At 47.1% G+C, this 20,521-nt stretch overlaps 2 protein-coding genes and 1 pseudogene across 7 annotated transcripts in view; 2 read left to right on the top strand and 1 right to left on the bottom strand.

Moving 5' to 3' along the window:
* The window catches only part of PIP5K1A (phosphatidylinositol-4-phosphate 5-kinase type 1 alpha), a 31,620-nt gene extending 24,243 nt beyond the window's left edge, over window positions 1–7,377 (bottom strand). For 2 of the 6 annotated variants that reach the window (XM_019739953.3, XM_088799606.1), the window contains exon 1: window positions 6,857–7,359. In XM_019739953.3, the coding sequence (XP_019595512.2) occupies window positions 6,857–6,938 (82 nt within the window). In that variant the 5' untranslated portion in view covers window positions 6,939–7,359. Of the gene's footprint in view, window positions 1–6,043; window positions 6,240–6,856 lie in introns of those variants that run through there. The other 4 variants (XR_012491603.2, XM_088799605.1, XM_019739954.3 and 1 more) reach the window with 4 other exon arrangements.
* LOC109451602 (large ribosomal subunit protein eL31 pseudogene) lies at window positions 4,098–4,879 on the top strand (annotated as a pseudogene).
* Window positions 7,378–10,677: 3,300 nt separating the features above from the next.
* On the top strand, window positions 10,678–20,382 carry VPS72 (vacuolar protein sorting 72 homolog). The gene is made up of 6 exons (XM_019739975.3): window positions 10,678–10,882; window positions 14,235–14,387; window positions 14,567–14,681; window positions 15,084–15,260; window positions 19,321–19,465; window positions 19,812–20,382. The coding sequence occupies exons 1-6, from the start codon at window positions 10,766–10,768 to the stop codon at window positions 20,197–20,199; spliced, it is 1,095 nt and encodes a 364-aa protein (XP_019595534.1). The 5' UTR covers window positions 10,678–10,765; the 3' UTR covers window positions 20,200–20,382.
* The last annotated feature ends 139 nt before the right edge of the window (window positions 20,383–20,521 follow it).

The raw sequence follows: 20,521 nt of genomic DNA, 5'->3' as shown, positions 1-20,521 counted from the left end.
TACCTAAATGTGTGGCCAGTAATTCCTACTACACAGAGCACAGAGACAAACAGGCTTATCGGAAGCAAAATGCTAACTCTTAGGGGGCGTTTGGTTGATAAGATTGAGAGCCAGAGGTACTGTATACCCCTGCAGGGGGGAGGCACGATATGTTCTCCGAATGAAAACACTCAGAAATATGTCTCAAGTGTCAGCCTGCCTCATGAGAAGTATTGCTGAGCACACAGCTCTAAGAGAGAGTGTTATTTTTAAAAAGGTACCATTACTGCACCCTCAAATCAGGAGTAAACCAAGCCAATTAAGAAACCAAGCCACATCTCAGAGAAAAGCTAAATTTTGTTTCCTAGCAGGTATCAGTTTCAGTTTTTCAAGGATCTTCTAGGAAAAAGTCAGAAAAGGAAGGACGCTCCTAGAAACTAGAAGCTAGAAAGCAGTTTGAGCTACCGCAGCTAAAAGCCAATTAAGTAGCAAAGAACAAGCCACAAATGTACTAAGACTCATCTTGGTCACACACAGCCTTTTATGCAACATCTTTGCCACTGGTAACAACCTCTCAACCTCAGTTTCCTAAATTGGAAAAGGAGAAAGTACATTTCCTTCTAGTGATAAACTTTTCCTTCTAGTTCTACAAGGCAAATTTTATGGTTGGAGGCCTCGAATATGTATTTCTTGGCACTAAAACTTTGATTGAAAACACGAAGAAAATCTGAGTCCTTCTTTAAAAGACCCGAGTCTCCAGGACAAGCCATCCTTGACCAAGAGGTAGCTGCGATTTCTGGCAGATTGCCATCTCCTAATGCAATGTACAAACCTGGCTTTACCTATCTTGAAAAAGCAATGAATCTTGCTGGGTTGAAATGTACGTTTCAGCAGAGAAAGCCTAATGTTAATGATATCACAATGAGCATTAATTGCCCCAACCTTGCACTTCAAGGCAATTACCCACCAATGCAAGGAAATCAGAGCTATACGGCCAAGTCGCTTCTCTGCCACTCCTTTTATATATGTTCTTGTCGATGAAAACTTGACGTTTCCCAGGCTTGTTTACCTACACTGTGCAAAGGAAAGCCAATCCACTCTACTCGAGCTAATGGTGTGTATATCCTACAAAACCTCTTCCGATGCTCTCCCCCAGCTTCCCTTGCTTACCTTTCCTTAGCCCACTCCCCATCAAATGATCATTTGGGGCAGTGCTTTTCTGGGTTAATTCCATACTGCTGTGCTCGCTTCGGCAGCACATATACTAAAATTCCGTATCGCTCACTAAAGTGTACAAGACAAATTATAAACTATATTGAACTCTCTAGTAGCAACTTGCCCCTGCCTTTCTGCCAAAGTCTTCCTCAGCCTCCAACAATATGGAGACTTTTCCAGAATCAGAGGTTTTTCAATACCTATTGAATACAGACATTACAAATAAATGGACTGGAATTTCACAGGAAGAGAGAGAAAAATGATTGGAGACAAAGTTTAAAAAGATGGAGCGGTTGAGGAAAAAAGTTGACTTCAAACAAAAAATAGTAAAAGAAACAATAGTAGCACATAAAAGACATGAACAAAACAGGATCAACACATACGTAGACACTGAACAATGCTCTCTTTTGCTAGGAAAGGGTGGAGAAGTGAAGTGCAATAGAGGAAATGGGTTCAGAAGGGATTTCCTCTAGGAAACACCATCAGTCCAAACACTGTGAGACTGAATGGGGGCTGGGGTTTGGAACACGGAGAAACAGATTCCCTCTGCCAGGCTATCAGAAAATAGCATATTTCCTGAAGTATACTTTTACACTTGATCAAGAAAATACACCTAGTAAAAAGGAGGGAGGGAGGGAGGGAGGGAGGGAGGGAGGGAGGGAGGGAGGGAGGGGGGAGAGAGAGAGAGAGGGAGAGAGAGAGAGAGAGAGAGAGAGAGAGAGAGAGAGAGAGAAGAAACTGACAACTTTGGTCTTACTGCTTTCTTTATGGCAAGAATATCCCAAAATTCTGAAAGAAAATAGTCAGCTTAAACGATCAAATAATCACCTTCCTTCTCCCCAGCTCTGTCTCTGGCCTGGTGTTATCTCTGTTGTTCACTTCACAAGCTATAGATTCCATTATAAAGAAAAATAGGCTGATAAAATATGTACTAGCTAGTACGTATGTGAGCAGTTATTAATCAGAAGAGTTTCATATCAACCCAGAGCAGCACACAGAAATTAACAAGCAAAACATACTATTTTGATAGTCAAAGTTTAAGCAGCCATGGCAGAAATAAATGGTTAATCAAAAACAATGACATTCTGATGTCAGTTTTCTGGCAGAATCTATCAAGACGACAAAAGCAAAAGGAGGGGAGGGGTGTCAAAACCCCCTGAAAAGAAAGCAAACAGAAAAACCTCTCCCTACTTACAAAGTATCAAATCAAAATGGTACCTGGTGATATTCTGACTACATGACTTTCTGTTCTATCTTTATGTTTCCAAATTTCAGTTTCTCGCTGGAGTAAAGTGATTGAAGTTACATGACTTTTCAGTAGTACTGAAGAATTGAAAGGAAAGGGGATCAACCTACAAATGGCTTACCCTGTATACAAAGAACACAGACAACAACCCTCAACAAAATCCCTACCATTTGGAGTTATCAGATTACAGCCTCATTTACTGGTAGGGCTCTGCTGGGAAGAACAAAGCCACCAAAAACAAGGACTGATGAGGTTGCCCTACTAGAAAGGTCCCAAGCAAAAACACTGGTGTCCTCTGGGGTTCTGTCCGTAGGTTAAGGGGGGAAAAAGTGTGTGTGTGGGGAAAAGAGCTGTAAAGTTATCTCCAAAGCATTATGCTTATGATAAAATCATACAGGTGAAGGGTGATAATTTCAGAAATGTTCTGGCCTGAAGCAAAAGGAGCTGCCGGTTCAGATCTTCTAAGGTCTCAAGTTCTTTTTCTTGGGGGAGTCATACGTGATTTTATCACACAGCTCTAATTTCAGGGGAGCAGTGTACACTGTAGCATTCTAACTTTACTTTCTAACTCCTCCATTAACTTCAAATCAAGTCTCCAAAACACTGCCCCCTTTCCACGGCCTTCATGGTAGTGAAAAGGGGACTCAGTGGCCGAATTTCAAGCTCTTGATGGACTCGTCAAACCACAAATAGGGAAATGGGCTCTCTGTACGTTAGTGTGACAGATGGTTACACTGCCAACAGCACTTGATCAGGGCTGATTTTATTTTTTAAGTGGTGGGTGCTACCAGTGTCCAAATAATGATGCTGGGGGAGAAAGGAAGAGAAGGAACACATTTCCTGCACCCAGGAAGCAGCTGATACTAGCCAGCAAACTGCATCACCTTTAATTAACAACCAAAGTGTAAGAATAAGCCACTTACTCTTATTCTTGGCTGCTGTAAGCCGATGGCTGCTGTAAACTGATATTTATTTATAATTGCCTCCCCCAATCCAAACATGGTAATTACTCCAATGGGAAAAGATGTCAAGCATCTCTCAGAGCATATGGTTTGTGCTACCCTCTGTATTTCACTTGTCAGCAGCATAAAAGACCAGCTCTGGTTTAATGGTGAAATAATCTAGACGGGTTTAACACTGGCAGGGAACAAATGTTCTGAATAACCTGTGCTTCCTATTTGAATGCCAGAAGATACTGAGCCTCCAAAGGTTATGAGTGGCTTATTTAAAAACATCAATCTGCCCTGAATCCTGACGTTCTTATTTTGTATCCATTTTCAACACTGCCGGAGAATCTTGCTTTTAGGATTTCCAAGTTTCACCAAAATTTGAGTTCAGCTAAACATCTAAAAACAATAAATTAGTCTTAGGATGGTTAAAAGGTACACACACACACCCTACCTTGAATTTCTATAAGACTAGCCGTCTAGCCTTGAACAATTTAGGAAATCATAAGCCATTGCTTATTCCTGACGATGCCTAATTCCCCAGGTCCCATCCATCCAGAGCACCGCTCTCCTCCAATCACAAATAAAAGCCATCCTTAATAGCCTTTTTTTTGGGCATCAGAATCAAACATCCTATAATTTTCAAAAACATATCCTTGAAATGAACTATTCTACTAAATTAAATTAACTAAGCCCAAACCTAAGTGAACATGCAGATACAGAAAAAAGTCAGTATTGAGTATTTACACACAATAATCCCATGTTTTCAGGAACTTATGAATACAATTTTTCTTTCTGTTTTTCTTTTTTTTTTGAGAGTTTTTATAAGTTTATTTGAGCCAAAATGATGACATATGCCGGGGAACAAGATCTCAAATGCTCTCCATTTTTCTTAACACGTTGCGTACGGATCACGAGAATCTTCACGAGGGATTTAAACCCCGCCATACGCAATGTGTTAATCCAAGTATTTCAATATTTGCCAAAGAAGCAGAGAAGGAGGGCTTTCCCATGTGGGCCCGGCAGAATGGCTCCCGCAGAGAAGGGTGGCCATTCTGCCATCAGTGAGGTAATGACCAGGGAATCCACCATCAACATTCAAAGCGCATTCATGAAGTGGGTTTCGAGGAGCGTGCCCCTTAGGCACTCAAAAAGACCTGGAAATTTGCCGTGAAGGAGATGGGAACTCCAGATGTGCGCATGACACCAGACTCAGCAAAGATCTGGGCCAAAGGAATAAGGAATGTCCCATACTGTATCCATGTGCGGTTGTCCAGAAAATGTAATGAGGGTGAAGACTCACCCAATAAGCTCTATACACGTTGGTTACCTCTGCACCTGTTACCACTTTCAAAGATCTACAAATAGTTAATGTGGATAAGAACTGCTGATTGTGGAAGAAAGTGCTAAAACTGCCAAAAAAAAAAAAAAAAAAAAAAAAAGAGCAGCAGCAGAGAAGGAGGGTGTAAGAAACAAAACTACAAAAAGGAATCTAAAGCTATTTATTTTTAAACACCTTTACACTTTGACTTCAGATATGAAGACAGTGGAGTCAAGAACATGCGAAGTCCACTGAAAACTAACGTGACTTTCTGGTGAAAACAACAGAAAAAACATTTATACAACTTGAATTTTACCAACTGCTAACCCTAAGATCTGGCAGAAAACATAAAAATATACAAAAATATCAAATAGTGACATCTCAAAAAGATAGGACTGGCTGAAATAGGAGTAGATGGAAGAGGAGGAAGATGCATCAGTAAGTGACAAAGAAATATTTCCTTTTACTCTTAAATCTGTCCACCTGGACAATACTTTCATGAGTTAGAGGCTGAGTCAAGTTTCGGGATATAAACACGTGGTTTTTAAGACTAACCTGGTTTCTAACAGAGAGAATACCTGACTTGATAGTTAAGATGTGTAAAGAGCACACATGACCATTCTTCTTTCTTGCATTGGAGCAGGGGGGAAACAGATTTTAAATTAAGAGCTACTATATAAAAAAACTTGTCGTTTTTACTTGATCCTTCTTCACACTTAGGAACATGAGTTGTTCTGGCCCTCTACTGCTTTTATAGGAAAGGCAAAAAAATCACCTCTCAAGAAACTAAAAATAGTGTGTACGTAAATAAAACTGCATCTTATGAAGAAGATATGTGTGACCATTTATGAGCTCATCTGAGCTGAATATGAAAAGTGGAAGGAACCCTCTATTTAGCCAACTCCAAGTGGCAGGGATCCAATCCCAGGCTTAAGGAATGTCAACATCTCAAGGTAAGCACCCTACACCTGGTCGCCTCTCCTGTTTACAGTGTAGAGGCACCAGTCACGGTGGAACACCAGACATTTCTGGTGGAAGCTCTAGAACAGTTTCTGACTCAAACTCCCCCCACACATCCACATCCCAACACCACACATTTTCCCTCCTACACACAATCTGGTGCTTTTCTTGTGGGTTCCTCAGCCCTCCCTCAACCTTCCATAGCTTCTACCTACTTTGTGCTGTAGTCCCTGGCTCCATTCCCCAACAGCCCGTTTCCTCATACAGCCGAAGCATTCCTCCGGCCCATTTCCCATTATGCAACCCAGTATTTCCCCCACAGCACTCAGAGCCACCCCCAACTCCATCCTCCTCACACCTGCTTTCCAACATCACCTCTCTCAGCCTCTCCTGCAACTCGAGACTCCATCATTCCACCTTCTCCGTCTGTTATTAGGGTCCTTTAGCCCTAATTTTCCACATCCCTCAGGCTCTCTTCCAAACTTCTCATTCCTTCCCAAACTCGGTGAGTCGAGGGAGGAGTCGTCAAGGCTGGATGTTTGGTAAAATGTGTCCGTGCGAGCACGCGCCCGGTGTATGTGGGAGGATGGGGGCACCAAGCGCAAAGGAATGACGCATTAGGGGGAGCCTCCGAGGAAAACGACGTCTGCATCAACTCCCACCCTCAACGAAATTCGTAATTCCCTAAACTCCCCAGCAAGCGAAAGCGTGTCATTACTCTCACATATCTGTTAAGTCCCATGGCTTTTCTTCCATATTTTTATCCAACTACCCCCACACACAATCAACCGGCCTCACACTGATTCCTCTCCACTTGGGAGGCCTCCGTGTACTTGACTTTTCTCAACTCCCGTCGGTTGCCCTGCTGTTTCCTCCCTTCCCCTCACCGTCAATCTCCAACCCTTCCTGACCCTACTCCTTCAAGTCCTCAAGGCGGCCTCCTCGCAGACAGCCGGCGTCTTTGACGGCCCCCGTTTTCTCAGTCAAATCCATCCTTTCCTCGGACTCCCCGGCCCGCTCAGAAAGCCCTGCTGTTTGAAAGCCCAGCCATGGGAAAAGCCCAGCCATCTGTCCTCCCTACCGGCCACTCCTCGGACATCCCCAGCTACAGGTGCCCTCCCACATCTCGCTCTTCGCTCCCACCGCACCGCCGTCATCCGCCCCCTGCCCACGCCCCGCCATGATTACCTGAGGACGAGGTGCAGCCGGGAACCCCGGAATCCACCGACGAAAACCCGCCCGACGACGGCCCAGAGGAGGCCGACGCCATCTTGGCAGCCCCCTCCCCCTCACGGCCTCGCTCCCTTTCAATCCGGTTCTTCCTCTTCTCGGAGTCGAATCTTCCCCACGTCTCTTCACAGAACCCGCGTTCTGCGGGCCCCCTCCCGCCCCCTCCCGGGCCTCTCTCAGACACGTCGGGCCGGCTCCTGGACCAGCTCAGGGACACACCATTCCGCTGGCACGGGGGACGACCCGCGTCTCGCACCCTCTCGGCAACTTGAACGGCTTTCCGCCGGAGCTACTTTACCCTTTCACAAGAGAGTAGGCTCAAGCCGGCGGCCGGGACCACACGTCCGGACCAAATACACGTAAAGGAATCAGGGGGCGTGAAAAGTCCCCACGGAGCGAGCGCCCCTTCCCCCTCCTCCCTAGTCACAGCCTGTTTATCGCCCAACTCCACCGCTCCGGGTGGCCGGTGAGAGCCTGGCACTGCGCATGCGCCCAACCGTCTCCGCGTTCCAGCCCACTCCACGGGGGGAGGGCGGGCCCGACAGGGCCAAAGCCAATCCGGAGGCTGCGACTAGTCACGTGACGCAGGTCCCTCGGGCCCTAACGAATCCAAGGATTGAATACGTGCGCGCCCCGGGGCGCAGACTGTCCCGACGGTGGCTCGGTGGGTCAATCTCTTTTCGGCTCGTTGGAAGGACTGGGTTGCGTTGCCTGAGATGGGATAAGAGTCGGCTGGGCGGGACCTGTCAATTTCACAGCCCAGGGAAGAACTCCCGACAGAAGCGCCAGGGGCAAGTCGGAGAGGCTAAGCAGTCGAATATCACAAAATAGCACATGCCACCAAGCATTCTTTCAGCTTTACTGCTTTGTTTACTAGTCGAACGTGCGTGCGTGTCGTGTCCTGCCTTCCTCTGAATGACTTTCGAAACAGAGCTACACTTCGTTTGCCTCAAACGCAATGCTGGGCACAGTGACGGAGTTCAGTAAATATGATAAATGATGACCTGTCAAAAAGGGACAAGGAAAGTGATCAGACCGTATCACAATCTTCCCGTGATCTGAACCCTTGGCCTGTAACTCTCGGTTATCTGTGCTCCAAAAGGCATGGAAGATACACAGAGAAAAGTCTTCGTACCTACTCAGTTTTAACAAAGTATCCTGGAGGATGTGAACTCGGGTGGAGATTGAAGACCTGACTGTGTCTCTCTGAAGAGATTAAACTGCTGGAGAGCAACCAGTTGGATTCACCCTTGTATCTTCAGCTCCTCTCCTGATGTGGCTCTGCACATATAGTAGGGGCTTTTTCATTATTGGTGGAATGAATAAATGAAGGAAAATGGAAAAATATCTTAGGTTTGGTAGACCCTGAGCTGGCCTGGTTTATCCTCTATCCGGATGTCTTCTGGGTCTTCAAAAGGGAACCTAGGACCTGACCAGGCAGAGAATATCCCCAGGCATTGACCTCTCTACCTTATGTAAAATCATTGTTTCCCTGCTGCCATCTGCTGGATTATTCATTCTCCTTTGGGTACTGAGATGATTGGATTGCCATTTGTAATTCCAAAGCAATGGAATTGTGTAGTGTTGAAGTATTTTATGATTGCCTACACCTATACCCCCCCACACCCGATTAAACAGTACAAAAACTAGACAGGTGTGGGCACACCATCTAGCATACGATTTGGCTAACAGGCATTCAATAAATATTTGTTGAATAAATTATCCTTGTTTCCATAAAAGGCATGGAGTTGCTATCATTTCCTGAGTTATTTTAGAAATCAGCTGGTGTAGAGGTAAAGCTGTTTCTGATTTTAAAATTGGAAATAGACAAATAATTGACTTACCAGGAGGTCAAATGGGGTTTTCTCCCTGGGATTGGATCTATGGATTTGATTTCAGCCTTCCGGAAAAAAGAGACCCATCCCTATTTCGCAGCTTCTTAGGGGTCTTTGTTTCTCCTTTCTATACCAGAAAATAGCTACTGTTACTCCTACCACCTTGTATTATGTCAGTCTGTTTACTTGTTGGTTTCCCTCATAACACTGTGAACATTTCAGGGCAAAGGCTACATCTTATCTATTTTTATATCTCAAGGATCTAGATAGAGTAGGTGCCCAATACATGTCTCTTGACTATATGAACGAATGAAGGCAACATTTAAAAAGTTGGGCTAGAGGTGTCTCCCATCTTTTCCCCCCAAACCTTGTCTCTGCCCCCACTCCCACTCACTCCCCAGGATGCTCTGAGTCATGGAGCCACTGGTGCCCAGTAACATTCCTGGCATAGCAGGTCTTCAATGATGTGGCAGGGTGTGGAAGCAGGGGCAGAACAGGACATGTTGGCTTGGTGCCTCCAAGGAAACGGAAAAGGGAGTTCACCAATATATGCTTTGGAAAAGGGGGGCAATTTCGTGATCTCAAAATATGGCTACAAATACAGATTTGAAGGGAATAGAGCGCACACACACACACACACACACACACACACACACCAGCTTTATTAAAGTGACCTTCATATCTTTGAACAGTTCCTAAGGTCAGAATGGATGGGCTAGGGGCTGCCAAGATCAACACACAGGCAAAATAAGAGGCTGGTTACCTAATTTATTCAAGCAGCCCTTCATTAATTCATTCATTAAAATTATTTAGTCCCACTATGAGAGTTCCTGGTATACACAGATGAAGATAAAGTCCCTACCCTCAAAAAGATCATAGACTAATGAGAGAGACAGAAACATAAATCATTAGAATAAAATGCAATGGGTGCCGTCTTAGAGTGTGTGCACGTGCTATGGGTTGACAACCATATTTTCAGAATAAAAAAATGGGAAGAGAAGTTGACACAGAGGCTTAGACAACACCACAGATTATTTGAGATTGGAACTAGTCTGGAGAATCAAGGAGGTATGATCTCCATGATTATGAGAACTGCTAGGAAGAGGAATGGGTGTGCGAGAAGGCTTCACTGGTCTGTAGAATTCGAATTTTCCAGACAGACAGGAAAAGAAAGGGATTCTAAGAAGAAGGAAAAGCAGGAGACATGGCAGAGAATTGGGTGTTAGGGCGGTGAAGCTAGAAGAGGATGATGTGGCAGGAGGTGAGGCTAGAAAGGCAGGAAGATGCTATTAATAAATTATGAGGGCTCTTGAATGCCATATTTGTAATAGTTATCACCTACTAATCATCTATGAGCTCACTAAATACAGTGCCAAGCAGTTTAAAAGGATTATATCTCTTAATCTTCTTAACAACCTTCCAAAGTAGGTATGATTATTAGTCCTACTTTGCAGATGAAAAAACGGACATTCAGAGGGGTAAAGCAACTTGTCCAAAGTCCCACGGCTAGGAGACCTAAGTTCAAACTCACACTCAGGTCCGGCTGATTCGAAGGCTCTACCCTTAACCACACTACTATTCCGCCTCAAGGACTTTATCCTGTAGATAAAGTCCGTTAAAGATTTTTGAGCAGAAGAGTGACAAGATCTCGGTTTTTAGAAAGGTTCCTACTAGCAGAGTGGAAAACGGACTGGCGCAGAAGGAGACTGACCTCTTCTAAATGAAAATTTGTGGACTCCCAAATTTTGGACTTAGAGCAGTGGGGCTCTTGGTGTCACCGAGTCGAATCATTCCATAGGCAAGGTCTGCGCTTAGGTCAGGGAGCTTGGGGGCGGTGTAGGAGCAGGAGTGGGCGGGGCTGGCCTAAGGGGCGGGACTAGGAGCCCCTCGACGCTCTGCTGCTTCTGCCTGCGGACGACCGATTTCCGCCGCCGCCGCCGGCCCTCCGCAGGTAGTAGTGTCGAGCGCCGAGCCCCGAGAGCCGCGCTGGGTGAGGGGCCGCTGGTGGGGCGGCGCAGTCTCGGGAGGCGTTATGAGTTTGGCTGGGGGCCGGGCCCCTCGGAAGACCGCGGGGAACCGGCTTTCTGGGCTCCTGGAGGCAGAGGAGGAAGATGAATTCTACCAGACGACTTATGGGGGTTTCACGGAGGCAAGAGCTGGGCCCAGGACGAGGGAGGGAAGCAGGCTAAGGGGAGTCTTGAAGGGAGAAACCTGGGACAAAGAAGGGGGCGGGGAATAGACTGGAGCCTTGGCGATTGATACTCGAGACGGAGCGGGCGAGTCGGGGGGATGCGTTGGAGTCCTAGACGGGGCGGGAATAGAGCAGCTCTCTGGGGCTCCCCAGAGCATGGCGGAAACCCACTGTGTCCCTCTTCCTCTGCTTGCATCTCAGCGCGCTCCTGCTGTCTGGCGCGCGAGGGCACTTCGTAGACATGCGGTGTGTCCTCGTCGGCCCGCTGCTGATTTTGCATCTGAAGTATAGAAAGAAGCTTCTCCCCAAAACAGAGGGGCTTAGCCTACCCCTTTGCCAGCTTTCCAATCTCAGTGTAAACGTCTCCTAAGATAACCCTTCCTTGACTGCCCGAAAAAGTGTCCTCTTTTATTTCCTTCATGGAACGTATTTCACTTTGTAATTAGGTTTGCTTAGCTTGTTTATACTTTCCTATTAGTTTGTAAGTTCTGTAAGGTTAGAGATGGTCTGTTCTGTTCAACAGTGTGCAACCCAGTGCCTAGCCCAGTGTCCGGATTGGTTTGGCACTTGTGAGATCTGTATTGATTGAACCTATCCATCCTTTAAATATGTGCTGAGTACCTACAGCTGTGGTAAACTCTCTGGGAACTGTTAAAAACACGGTTTTGACCTTATATATTCCAGACCCCAGTGGGCGACCGAGCTGGGTTAACAGTCAGTTAAAATAGTGTGTGATAAGGGAAGCATAAGGTGCCATGGTAACACGTGAGCCAGAGTTGTTGGTCGGGATGCGTATCTCTGTGGGACATGATGTTTAAGCCGAGGACAGTGTGACAAGTAGGACTTGGCTGGAGGAAAAGCAGTAGGCCCGGGAGCACGGAGGAGAAAGGTTAGTCCAGGGAGTTAGTTACATGTTTGTGGCACTGGTCTGGGACCTACACATCTACTCTCATTCTCCAGACCATGAAGGAGAATAAAATTGGCAAGAATGGAGGGCGAGGCATGGGCCAAATTGTGTAGGGCCTTGTGAGTGTGTTAACACGTTGCGTACGGCAGGGTTTAAATCTCTCGTGAAGATTCTCGTGATCCGTACGCAACGTGTTAAGGAATTTTGCTCTTCATCCAGAGGACTGAGAAGATGACCAGACTGGTACTTTAGAAGCTTGCTCTGTGATGAGGAGAATGGTTTGAAAGAGGCAGTGGGAGTAGAGACACATGGACAGGAGGGTTCAAGAGAAATCAAGGCAACAGAATGCACAGGACTTGGTGACTGATGGGGAGTCATTACTTACACAGCCCTAACCAGCTAGTTTAAAATAGAACTTTCTCATCCCTCTTCCAAAAGCCATTTTCCTATTCCTGTCATTTTACGAGTCGTTATTTAATATGTACCCGTCATGTTTCCAAAAAGGATTTAAGGAGGCTTACGATATAAACAAAAAGTAGGAACAGCAAAAATAGAGACACATCAGAAGTAATTGTACCAGGAACCTTTGCTGAAATGCTACTAACAATTGATATTAAATTTAGCTGTGAGTTTCTTGGCAGTCAAACCCTGAATTTCTTTTTTTAGTAAGAAAGAAGCATATAAGTTCTTTAAGAGAGACAGATTTATTCAGCCTTCAGTCCTAGGGAGAATCGCATCCTTATATAAGACGTATAAAGTAACAGGGTTTTGGTAGGTGATGTAAAAACATTGTCTTACCTAGTCATGTCTATTAATGACCCTCGATGAAAGCCAAAGGAATGGTAGTAAATCCGTAACTGAGTGAAAGCATTTCCATTAGGCACTAAGCTAATGTGTAGTTGAATTACTAGACTCTGGTGAGATGACTTAATACCAGGTTAGAGCTGAGGGGATTAGCGTGTTCGCAGGCTGTTCCCCAAACATCAGTTGGGAGGAAATGATGGTCATCCGTGCAGGATAGAACTCCGGCTGGCTTGGTGTGTCAGCTGTCTCTATTTGCTGGGTTTGGCAGCGTGTGTGCAAAGATTCGCCCATTAGCCTGCATCACTGATTGAAGAGAGAGCCACGTGTTTGAGGTGCCGCCCCACGCAGTCGACTTGCCTGCCCCCAGTGTTTTCTTTCGCTTTCCTTTCCAGTGTGGCTGCCATCTAGCCCTAATCTGCATCACCTCGGGTCTAGGCTGTACTCCATGTTCTCTACTCCAGCCCATTTAATCACCTCCAGAGCTTTCTACAACATGCCTTACCCATAGTTTCTCTCTGCCCTCAAATCTTCAGTGGTTCCCCACTATACTTCGTAGTAGTACCCAACTGTTGTTTTTTGTCCCAACAAAAATATAGGAATGAGATATAGGAATGAGATATAGGAATGAGACCGATATCTCAGTGATGAGACATATTTGTCAGTGACTTTAGTTTGCTGCAACAGTGGTTATCAATGCTGGGACACGTAAGGAGAGGGAGAGGATTGAGAAGCACCAGCCTGCAAATTAAAGGCATATGTTTCTTAGCCTGACATTTAAGTTTTTCTATAGATTTGAGTGCAACCTTCCTTTCAAATCTTATAGACCTATAGGGCAATCTATTAATGTTGAGAGGAGGCTGTGTCGAAGCCAGAGGCAGTCAGCTAGGGAGACTTCTTGCCAGAGATAAAGCTGCTTTACTTAGATCTAAATCCTTATTCCATGAACGTGCCATACACAGTCCTGCTTTGTTGCCGCTATTCCATCTGCCCACGGTTCCCTCTTCGCTCTTGCCTGTCTGAATACTACCAGTATTTTACAACATGGCTCAAGCTCTCGTCATTCTTGACACTCAGGGTTCAGCAAACGATACACCACTGGCCAGATCTGGCTCATGACCTGTTTTGATCTGGCCCTTTACAGAAAAAGTTTGCCAATCCCCGGTCTGAAGGAATAAAGTCTGATATTTAAACCTTCCCAGGCTGCCAGTCCATAGCAACTGTGCCTTCCTTTGAACGCCTCTAACATTTTATTGCCATCTGGTACTTTATTTGTTGCCTTGTATTAAAACGTCCTGTTATAATTATGTCCTGCCCTCTACTAGACTGTAAGACCCTAGAAGGTAGAGACCAAAGCATATCCTCTTGTGCCCCAGCACTTAACACGGTGTGCGACAGGTAAGGCGCAGTCCGTTAACGTTGCCAGGTTTAGTGCTGGAGCCAGAGGCCACCCGCTGGGAAGGTTTCTTGCCTGAGGAAAATGGGGGGCTGGGTTGGGAAGGAGAGAGGGGCAGCCCTTGTCAAGAAAGTGAAGAGACTGTGCCTCCTGGAGGGGCGTTACTGACTGATGCTAGTGGGAACCTCACCTCCCTATGTCCTCAGGAATCAGGAGATGACGAGTATCAAGGGGACCAGTCAGACACGGAGGATGAGGTGGATTCCGACTTTGACATCGACGAAGGGGATGAACCGTCCAGTGATGGAGAAGCAGAAGAGCCGAGAAGGAAGCGCCGGGTGGTCACCAAAGCCTACAAGGTGCGGGGGAGGAAGTCCTGGTTTTCCTGGGTTTCTTTCATTCCTGTTCTCCCTTCCATCAGGTCCCAGGACTCCCCACACCAGTCCCGTTTCCTGCAGTGCTGGTTTTCTCTTACGGTTCTCACCTTCTTTCTCCTTATCTCTCTGTGCCCCGGTGTCTGATTCCAATCTGTCCCCAGGAGCCTCTCAAGAGCTTGAGGCCTCGAAAGGTCAGCACCCCAGCTGGTAGCTCTCAGAAGACCCGAGAAGAGAAGGCACTGGTACCACTAGAGCTACAGGATGACGGCTCTGACAGTGAGTGGGGCCGTTGGGTCAATTGACAAAACTAGAATACAATAAAAGTATTTTATCAGTGTCATGTTTAGTGAAATTGATAACTGTACTATGGTTATATTAAGGAAAATGCTTATTCCTAGGTTGTATACACTTAAGTATGTAGGGGTAGAGAGCCATGATGTGTGCAACTTAACTCTCAGATTATTCAGAAAAAATAAAATACACATAACACACACACACGGTGCAAATGGGGCAAAAGGTTAACAGGTGATCTGGGTAAAGGATACCTGGATGTTCTTTGTATATTCTTGCAACTTTTTTGTAAGTTTGAAATTATTTCAAATGGAGAAAAGTTTTAAAATTTAAAAAATCAAGGAGGTGGACGTGAATTCAAAGATTTCTTCCTCCCTTCCTTCCCAGGTCGGAAGTCCATGCGTCAGTCTACAGCTGAACATACACGACAGACATTCCTTCGGGTGCAGGAGAGGCAGGGCCAGTCCCGGCGGCGGAAAGGGCCCCACTGTGAGCGGCCACTGACCCAGGAGGAGCTGCTCAGGGAGGCCAAGATCACAGAGGAGCTCAACTTACGGTCCCTGGGTCAGTCTGTGGGCTGCAGAACAGTGGGTGTAGGGGCTTGAGAAAAACGGGAAACCCGGGAGCCCCAAAGAACTGGGAAGGTGGACATTGGGACCAGAGAATCGGGGGAAAACCGGGGTGAGTGATGATGAGGAGCAAGGAACTTGGCAGTTACGAAGGCTCTGAAAGGCAAGTTATATGGAGGTGCTTTGGGGTGAAATAAGAGTTGTGTAGAACTGAGTGCAAATCCTAGTCCTGCTGTTCATTTGCTGTAAGACTGCAGGCAGATTACCTCACCCACTTGCATCTTGCTCTCCTTGTTCACAAAACGGGGTGGGAACGCCTACTTTAATGATCAGAATTAGAAATTCAGTACAGTCAGTTCATGAGATAAATTGCTTTAAAGTAAACAGTGTTTTTAAATCGCTTCAGTTTATGTGCTGTTGGGTACACAGTCGTGTACAGTAATATATTGTGCAAAAAAAACACCCATACATTTATTTATAGGGCGGTGAGCATCTCAAATCATGAGAGGTACATGAAAAATTGAGGGGACAGCAGGGGTGAGGCCTCCCATCACATGCTCACTCTGGGGCGTACTCTTATTGAAATAACAGGTAGAATCGCTAGTATTAATTTATTTCTTCTCTCTCTGAATCTCTTTTTTGACAAACACATCTAGTTGAACACGTACACATAACAAAAATGCGACTTCATCGTGGCTTGGAGGGTTTGTTTATCCAGACTTTTTGGGATCCAACCCATTCCAGTTTTAATGATAGTTCCGAAACTTAGATCACTGAACTCCAAAGACCACAATAATTGAAAAAAGATTTAGTTCCTTTCCAACATCTTCCAGATGTATTCTCATGACTTTTTTTTATTGGCTTTGAAATGGGAAGTTTGTATTGGTTCTAACATGCGAAACATAATCTTTACCTGTGCAATGGCAATTCAGTACTTTATAACAGTAGCTGTCCCTCAAAATGTAAATGACTGAGAACCATCACAAACAATGAAGTCCCCTTGATGTCACTGTAATTACAAGCTGCATCCTTTGACCACGCTGATTAGCTCTGGCCACTGGAAGGAGAGTGACTCCTAGGCTTCTGACATAGGAGATTCCGGAGGCAGGGTCAGCAGGAGACAAAATATGTTGAATTGGAGACGTCTGTGAGCAATTCATGCAGTGCTGAGAGGTCAGTTAAATACACAAATTTGGTGCTCAGGCAAGAGATCTGGGCTGGAAATATACATTTGGAGTCTTTAGAATATGGATGGTAATTGATGCAGTGGAGGGGATCTGGCCCGGGAGAAAGCGTAGAGTGAGAAGAGAAGAAAAGCCCGAGAGAGCCCTGTGGATGCTGACATATATGGTCTCATACAAGAGGAGGGGCTTAGAGAACAACCTGGGCGGGGCCAGAGGCTGAGAAGTCCAGGAGCGTTTGTCTTAAAAACACCAAGGAAGGAGAATGTTTCAAGACAGAGGAACTGCTGAACGCTGCTGAGATGCCAATAAAGGACTGAGAAGTGCCTCCTGGGTTTGGTGACATGGGGGTCAGAAGTGACCTTAGGGGCACTTTTTTGGGACCAAACCATTTTGAAGTTGGTTGTGAAGCTAAACTTCTTAGGTTTGGCTGTGAAGGGTAGGAGAGGGAATGGAAGATACGGGAGGTCTGGAGTTAAGATAGAGGTGTCCTTGTTTTATTCAAAGATTGGAAGCACTGTCTTTTGTGAGAAGCAGCTGAGAGAGTTTATTGATAGAGAAGAAAGCACAGATAGCTAACAATGTAGGTTTTTTGGAGAAGCGGGAGGGAGGGCAGTGGGAGCTCAAGCACGGGTGGAGGAACTGGCCTAAGTTAAGAGGAAGGAAGGGTAGGTGGCCTCCAGCTGTAGGTTTGTGAATCCAGAGCAGGACACGGCAGTGGTTGTGATGTCTGCCAGGCACTCTCATCTGTCCTGTGTTGGGGAGACACATGGAAGCTTGAGGGGAGTGAAGAGTGTTTGCCACAGTGGTAGAGATGGGATTATCTGCTGGTGTTGGGGGGCTCTTGGAGTGTGGGACCATGAATGGATGGTGGCTCCCTTACACCTGTTGTGTATTTTTTCTCCACTTGCCCTCAGCAATCCAGGTCTGGGCGAGGGCGTTTAGGTTGACAAGAGAATGACTGAAATGATAGACCTGAGCTCGATTTAGAAAGGAAAATGAAGGCTGGAAGGCCTGATAGAGCAGGAGCTCTCCATGCATGGGGGGTTCTGAAGAGGTAGAAGAACAGAGGTACCCAGTGTAGGGGAGCAGACACACCTGAGGATAGGGTGTGCGGTTTGCACCATTTCGGAGCTGGGCGGTTTCAGGCAACGCCAAAGCCGAGGCTGTAGCTGTAGAGGAAAGGAGTAACTAACGTGCTGTGGATAGGAAGGTGGTAAAGAGACGGGGTGATAAAGACACTGGGGGTGTGGTGTTGAGGGGCTACCTGTGGGCACTACTTCTGTGACTACCTCTGAAGTCCCCAGGGTGACCCAAGACGACAGGAGTTGAGACGGAGAGGAAGAGTGAAAGCCATTGCCAAGTGTTCAATGAGTGAGGGAGGGAGAGAAGGTAATCGGGGTTGTTGGCAAAGGTGGCAGAAGTGAAGCGAGTGTGCAGGCGGGGAGCCGCGTGACCTGAGAGCTGCAGGTGGGGCCCAGGAGGCCATAGGCACGTCCCGTGTGGGATGTGAGAGGCCGGGCAGCTTCCACCAGAGGGCTATGGAGAGAGTGGCGGCCTCGGGGGTGACAGGTAAGGCGCGCTGGGGAAGGGACGACGAGTGAGGACCTGGAGGACACAGGTGAGCTGGCTGGTTACGGAGCAGGAGTCCGGACAATCCAGGGAAGTATTCAAGAGAAGGGTTGGAACGTTGGCTCAGGGGAAAGAAAATACTATCAAGCAGAATTCAAGTACAAAAGTGGCTAAGTCACTTGCGGGCTTTCTAGACGACGCTCTCTGGTCAGATTTTATCGAGAGGATTGTGTTGACGATGCCCACGTTTAAGACGGACACAAATTTGCAGTTAATTCAGAGGAACGGGGCCAGGAATATTGTGGTGTGTTTCTGTAGTAACAAACATTCACTGAGTGCCTGTTATGTGTGGAATGCTGCGTGACCTGATACTGTGGGGGTCCTGTGAGCCCCAGTCACTGCCCTTCAGGAGACAGGTCCCAGGGTCCGGACAGTCAGGGGGGCTGGTGGATTAGAGAGGAGGGCCTGACAGGAACAGTCACTCAGCTGATTCTCCCCAGGGGAGAATGCAGACCCAGCGTTGCCAGATTTTCTCATGATTTTTTCGAGAGAGACCAGAAATCTCTGTATCTCAATGAGAATTGTCTAATTTTTCAATGTCAGCAACCAATTCAGATTTTTCTTTAAAACTGTATACAGACCAAACAGAACACTTGGGTGCGCTGCCAGCTTGCCACCTCCGCCACAGGCTGTGATCAGTCCGGTGACAGAAGTGCCCTAGGCTGAGCGGTGGCAGAAGGGGGGAGGGACTCCAATCCGTGTTGTAGGCGGAGTGGTTCAGTGGAACGGGTGCGCTGATCAGCCGGAGACATGTGGACACCAATTTCAACTATGTAAGGACTGTCATGTGAAGACAGATAAGACTTGTGTCCATTATGGCCTTAAAAGGTAAAACAGTGTCATCAGGAAGTGTGTTTCAGCTGGCAGGAGGAAAGAACCCTGTAATGACTGGAGAGGCCGAAAGATGTGACGCGCTGCCTTGGGTGGAGCGTGTTGCCAGGGCAGTTGTGGGGTGTCCAGGGAAACGGGCAGGCTCCTCCTGAAAGGGCCCCTTCCAGCTCCCAAGTCCTACAGCTCTAAGTGGGTGTGGAGCCGAGTGGGCTTGAGAAAAGCTGAGCAGAGAGGCCAGCAGAGAACTCCGCTGTGAACTGGGAGTTGCTGGGGGGCCTGGGAGAACCTTCCTAATGGGTGGGGGCAGGCCGTGACTAGACGGCCAGGAAGATTGTGGAGAGACCAGGACAGCCCTGGGGTGTGGGAAGAGGGAGAGCTGACCATGCGCTCTTCCTTCCTTTGACCCCGCAGAGACGTATGAGCGGCTCGAGGCTGACAAAAAGAAGCAGGTTCATAAGAAGCGCAAGTGCCCCGGGCCCATAATCACCTATCACTCAGTGACAGTGCCGCTGGTTGGGGACCCAGGCCCTAAAGAAGAGAACGTGGACGTGGAGGGGTGAGTGACTCTCGGGGAAAAGAGAAGGGAGGTTCCTTCCTTCCCTCAGCTGCGTTCTCCATCCCAGCCCCACTTCACCTGCTTTCCCCACTCAGCTCTCGCTAACACTTGGCTGTCTTTCAGATTCCGCTTCCGTTCAGCTCTTTATTTTTCTTTTAGCCTCTCTCATCTCTGTCTCTTCTGTTTTGCCATCCAACCCAGCTTTTCTTTCCCGGCTGTCCCTGAACAGGTTCCCCCAGAATGCTGCCAGCGCTCTGCCTGCTCCTCCTCTGCCTTCACCTCTCTGATCTCTCTTTCTCTGTTGTTTTCGCTCCTCAGCTCTGTGTATTTCTGTCTTTGCCCTCAGACTTGATCCTGCTCCCACGGCCTCTGCATTGACTCCCGGTGCTGGGACCGGACCCGCCGTCCCTCCTGCTCGCTGCTCACGGACCTTCATCACTTTCAGTGATGATGCGACATTTGAGGAATGGTTTCCCCAGGGGCGGCCCCCAAAGGTCCCTGTTCGGGAGGTGTGCCCAGTGACTCATCGCCCCGCCCTGTACCGGGACCCTGTCACAGACATACCCTACGCCACTGCACGGGCCTTCAAGATCATTCGTGAGGCCTACAAGAAGTACATCACTGCCCACGGACTGCCGCCCACGGCCTCGGCCCTGGGCCCGGGCCCTCCACCTCCTGAGCCCCTCCCTGGCTCTGGGCCCCGAGCCCTGCGCCAGAAAATTGTCATCAAGTGAAGAGATGTCTAGTCCTTCTGGACCTTTCCTACCCTGACGTGGGGCTCTCCATGTCCTCGCTCCTCTCCCTGCTTCTCCCTTTGTCATCTCTGGTCTTCTCCCAGCCGTTGTCTGTATTTCTTTCCCTAGTTCCTACTGGTTTTGTTTGTGTTTTTTAATCTAATAAAATAGAAAGATCCCTTTTGTCTGGTGTCCCATCTAGGGTTGGGAGCAAGTGTTTGTGAATGTCTTGCGCGTATCTGGATCTTTAAATTTGTTTAACAGTGTTTATTATGAGCTGCCCTTTTTAAATTGTAAAGTATTTATTCCTCCAACTAGATTA

The sequence above is a fragment of the Rhinolophus sinicus genome, chromosome 7, assembly GCF_057876585.1.
Source record: "Rhinolophus sinicus isolate RSI-liver-muscle chromosome 7, RSI-T2T, whole genome shotgun sequence".
In the NCBI taxonomy this organism is placed as follows: domain Eukaryota; kingdom Metazoa; phylum Chordata; class Mammalia; order Chiroptera; family Rhinolophidae; genus Rhinolophus; species Rhinolophus sinicus.
The sequence above is the reverse complement of the archived record's forward strand: the minus strand, read 5'-3'. Positions and strand labels throughout refer to the sequence as shown.

Excerpts from the sequence above, each read along its gene's own strand:
- VPS72 (XM_019739975.3), top strand. The coding sequence starts at position 10,766 with ATGAGTTTGGCTGGGGGCCGGGCCCCTCGGAAGACCGCGGGGAACCGG. Across the intron at positions 10,883-14,234 it reads CTTATGGGGGTTTCACGGAG|GAATCAGGAGATGACGAGTA; the intron begins GCAAGAGCTGGG and ends CTATGTCCTCAG. Across the intron at positions 14,388-14,566 it reads TGGTCACCAAAGCCTACAAG|GAGCCTCTCAAGAGCTTGAG; the intron begins GTGCGGGGGAGG and ends ATCTGTCCCCAG.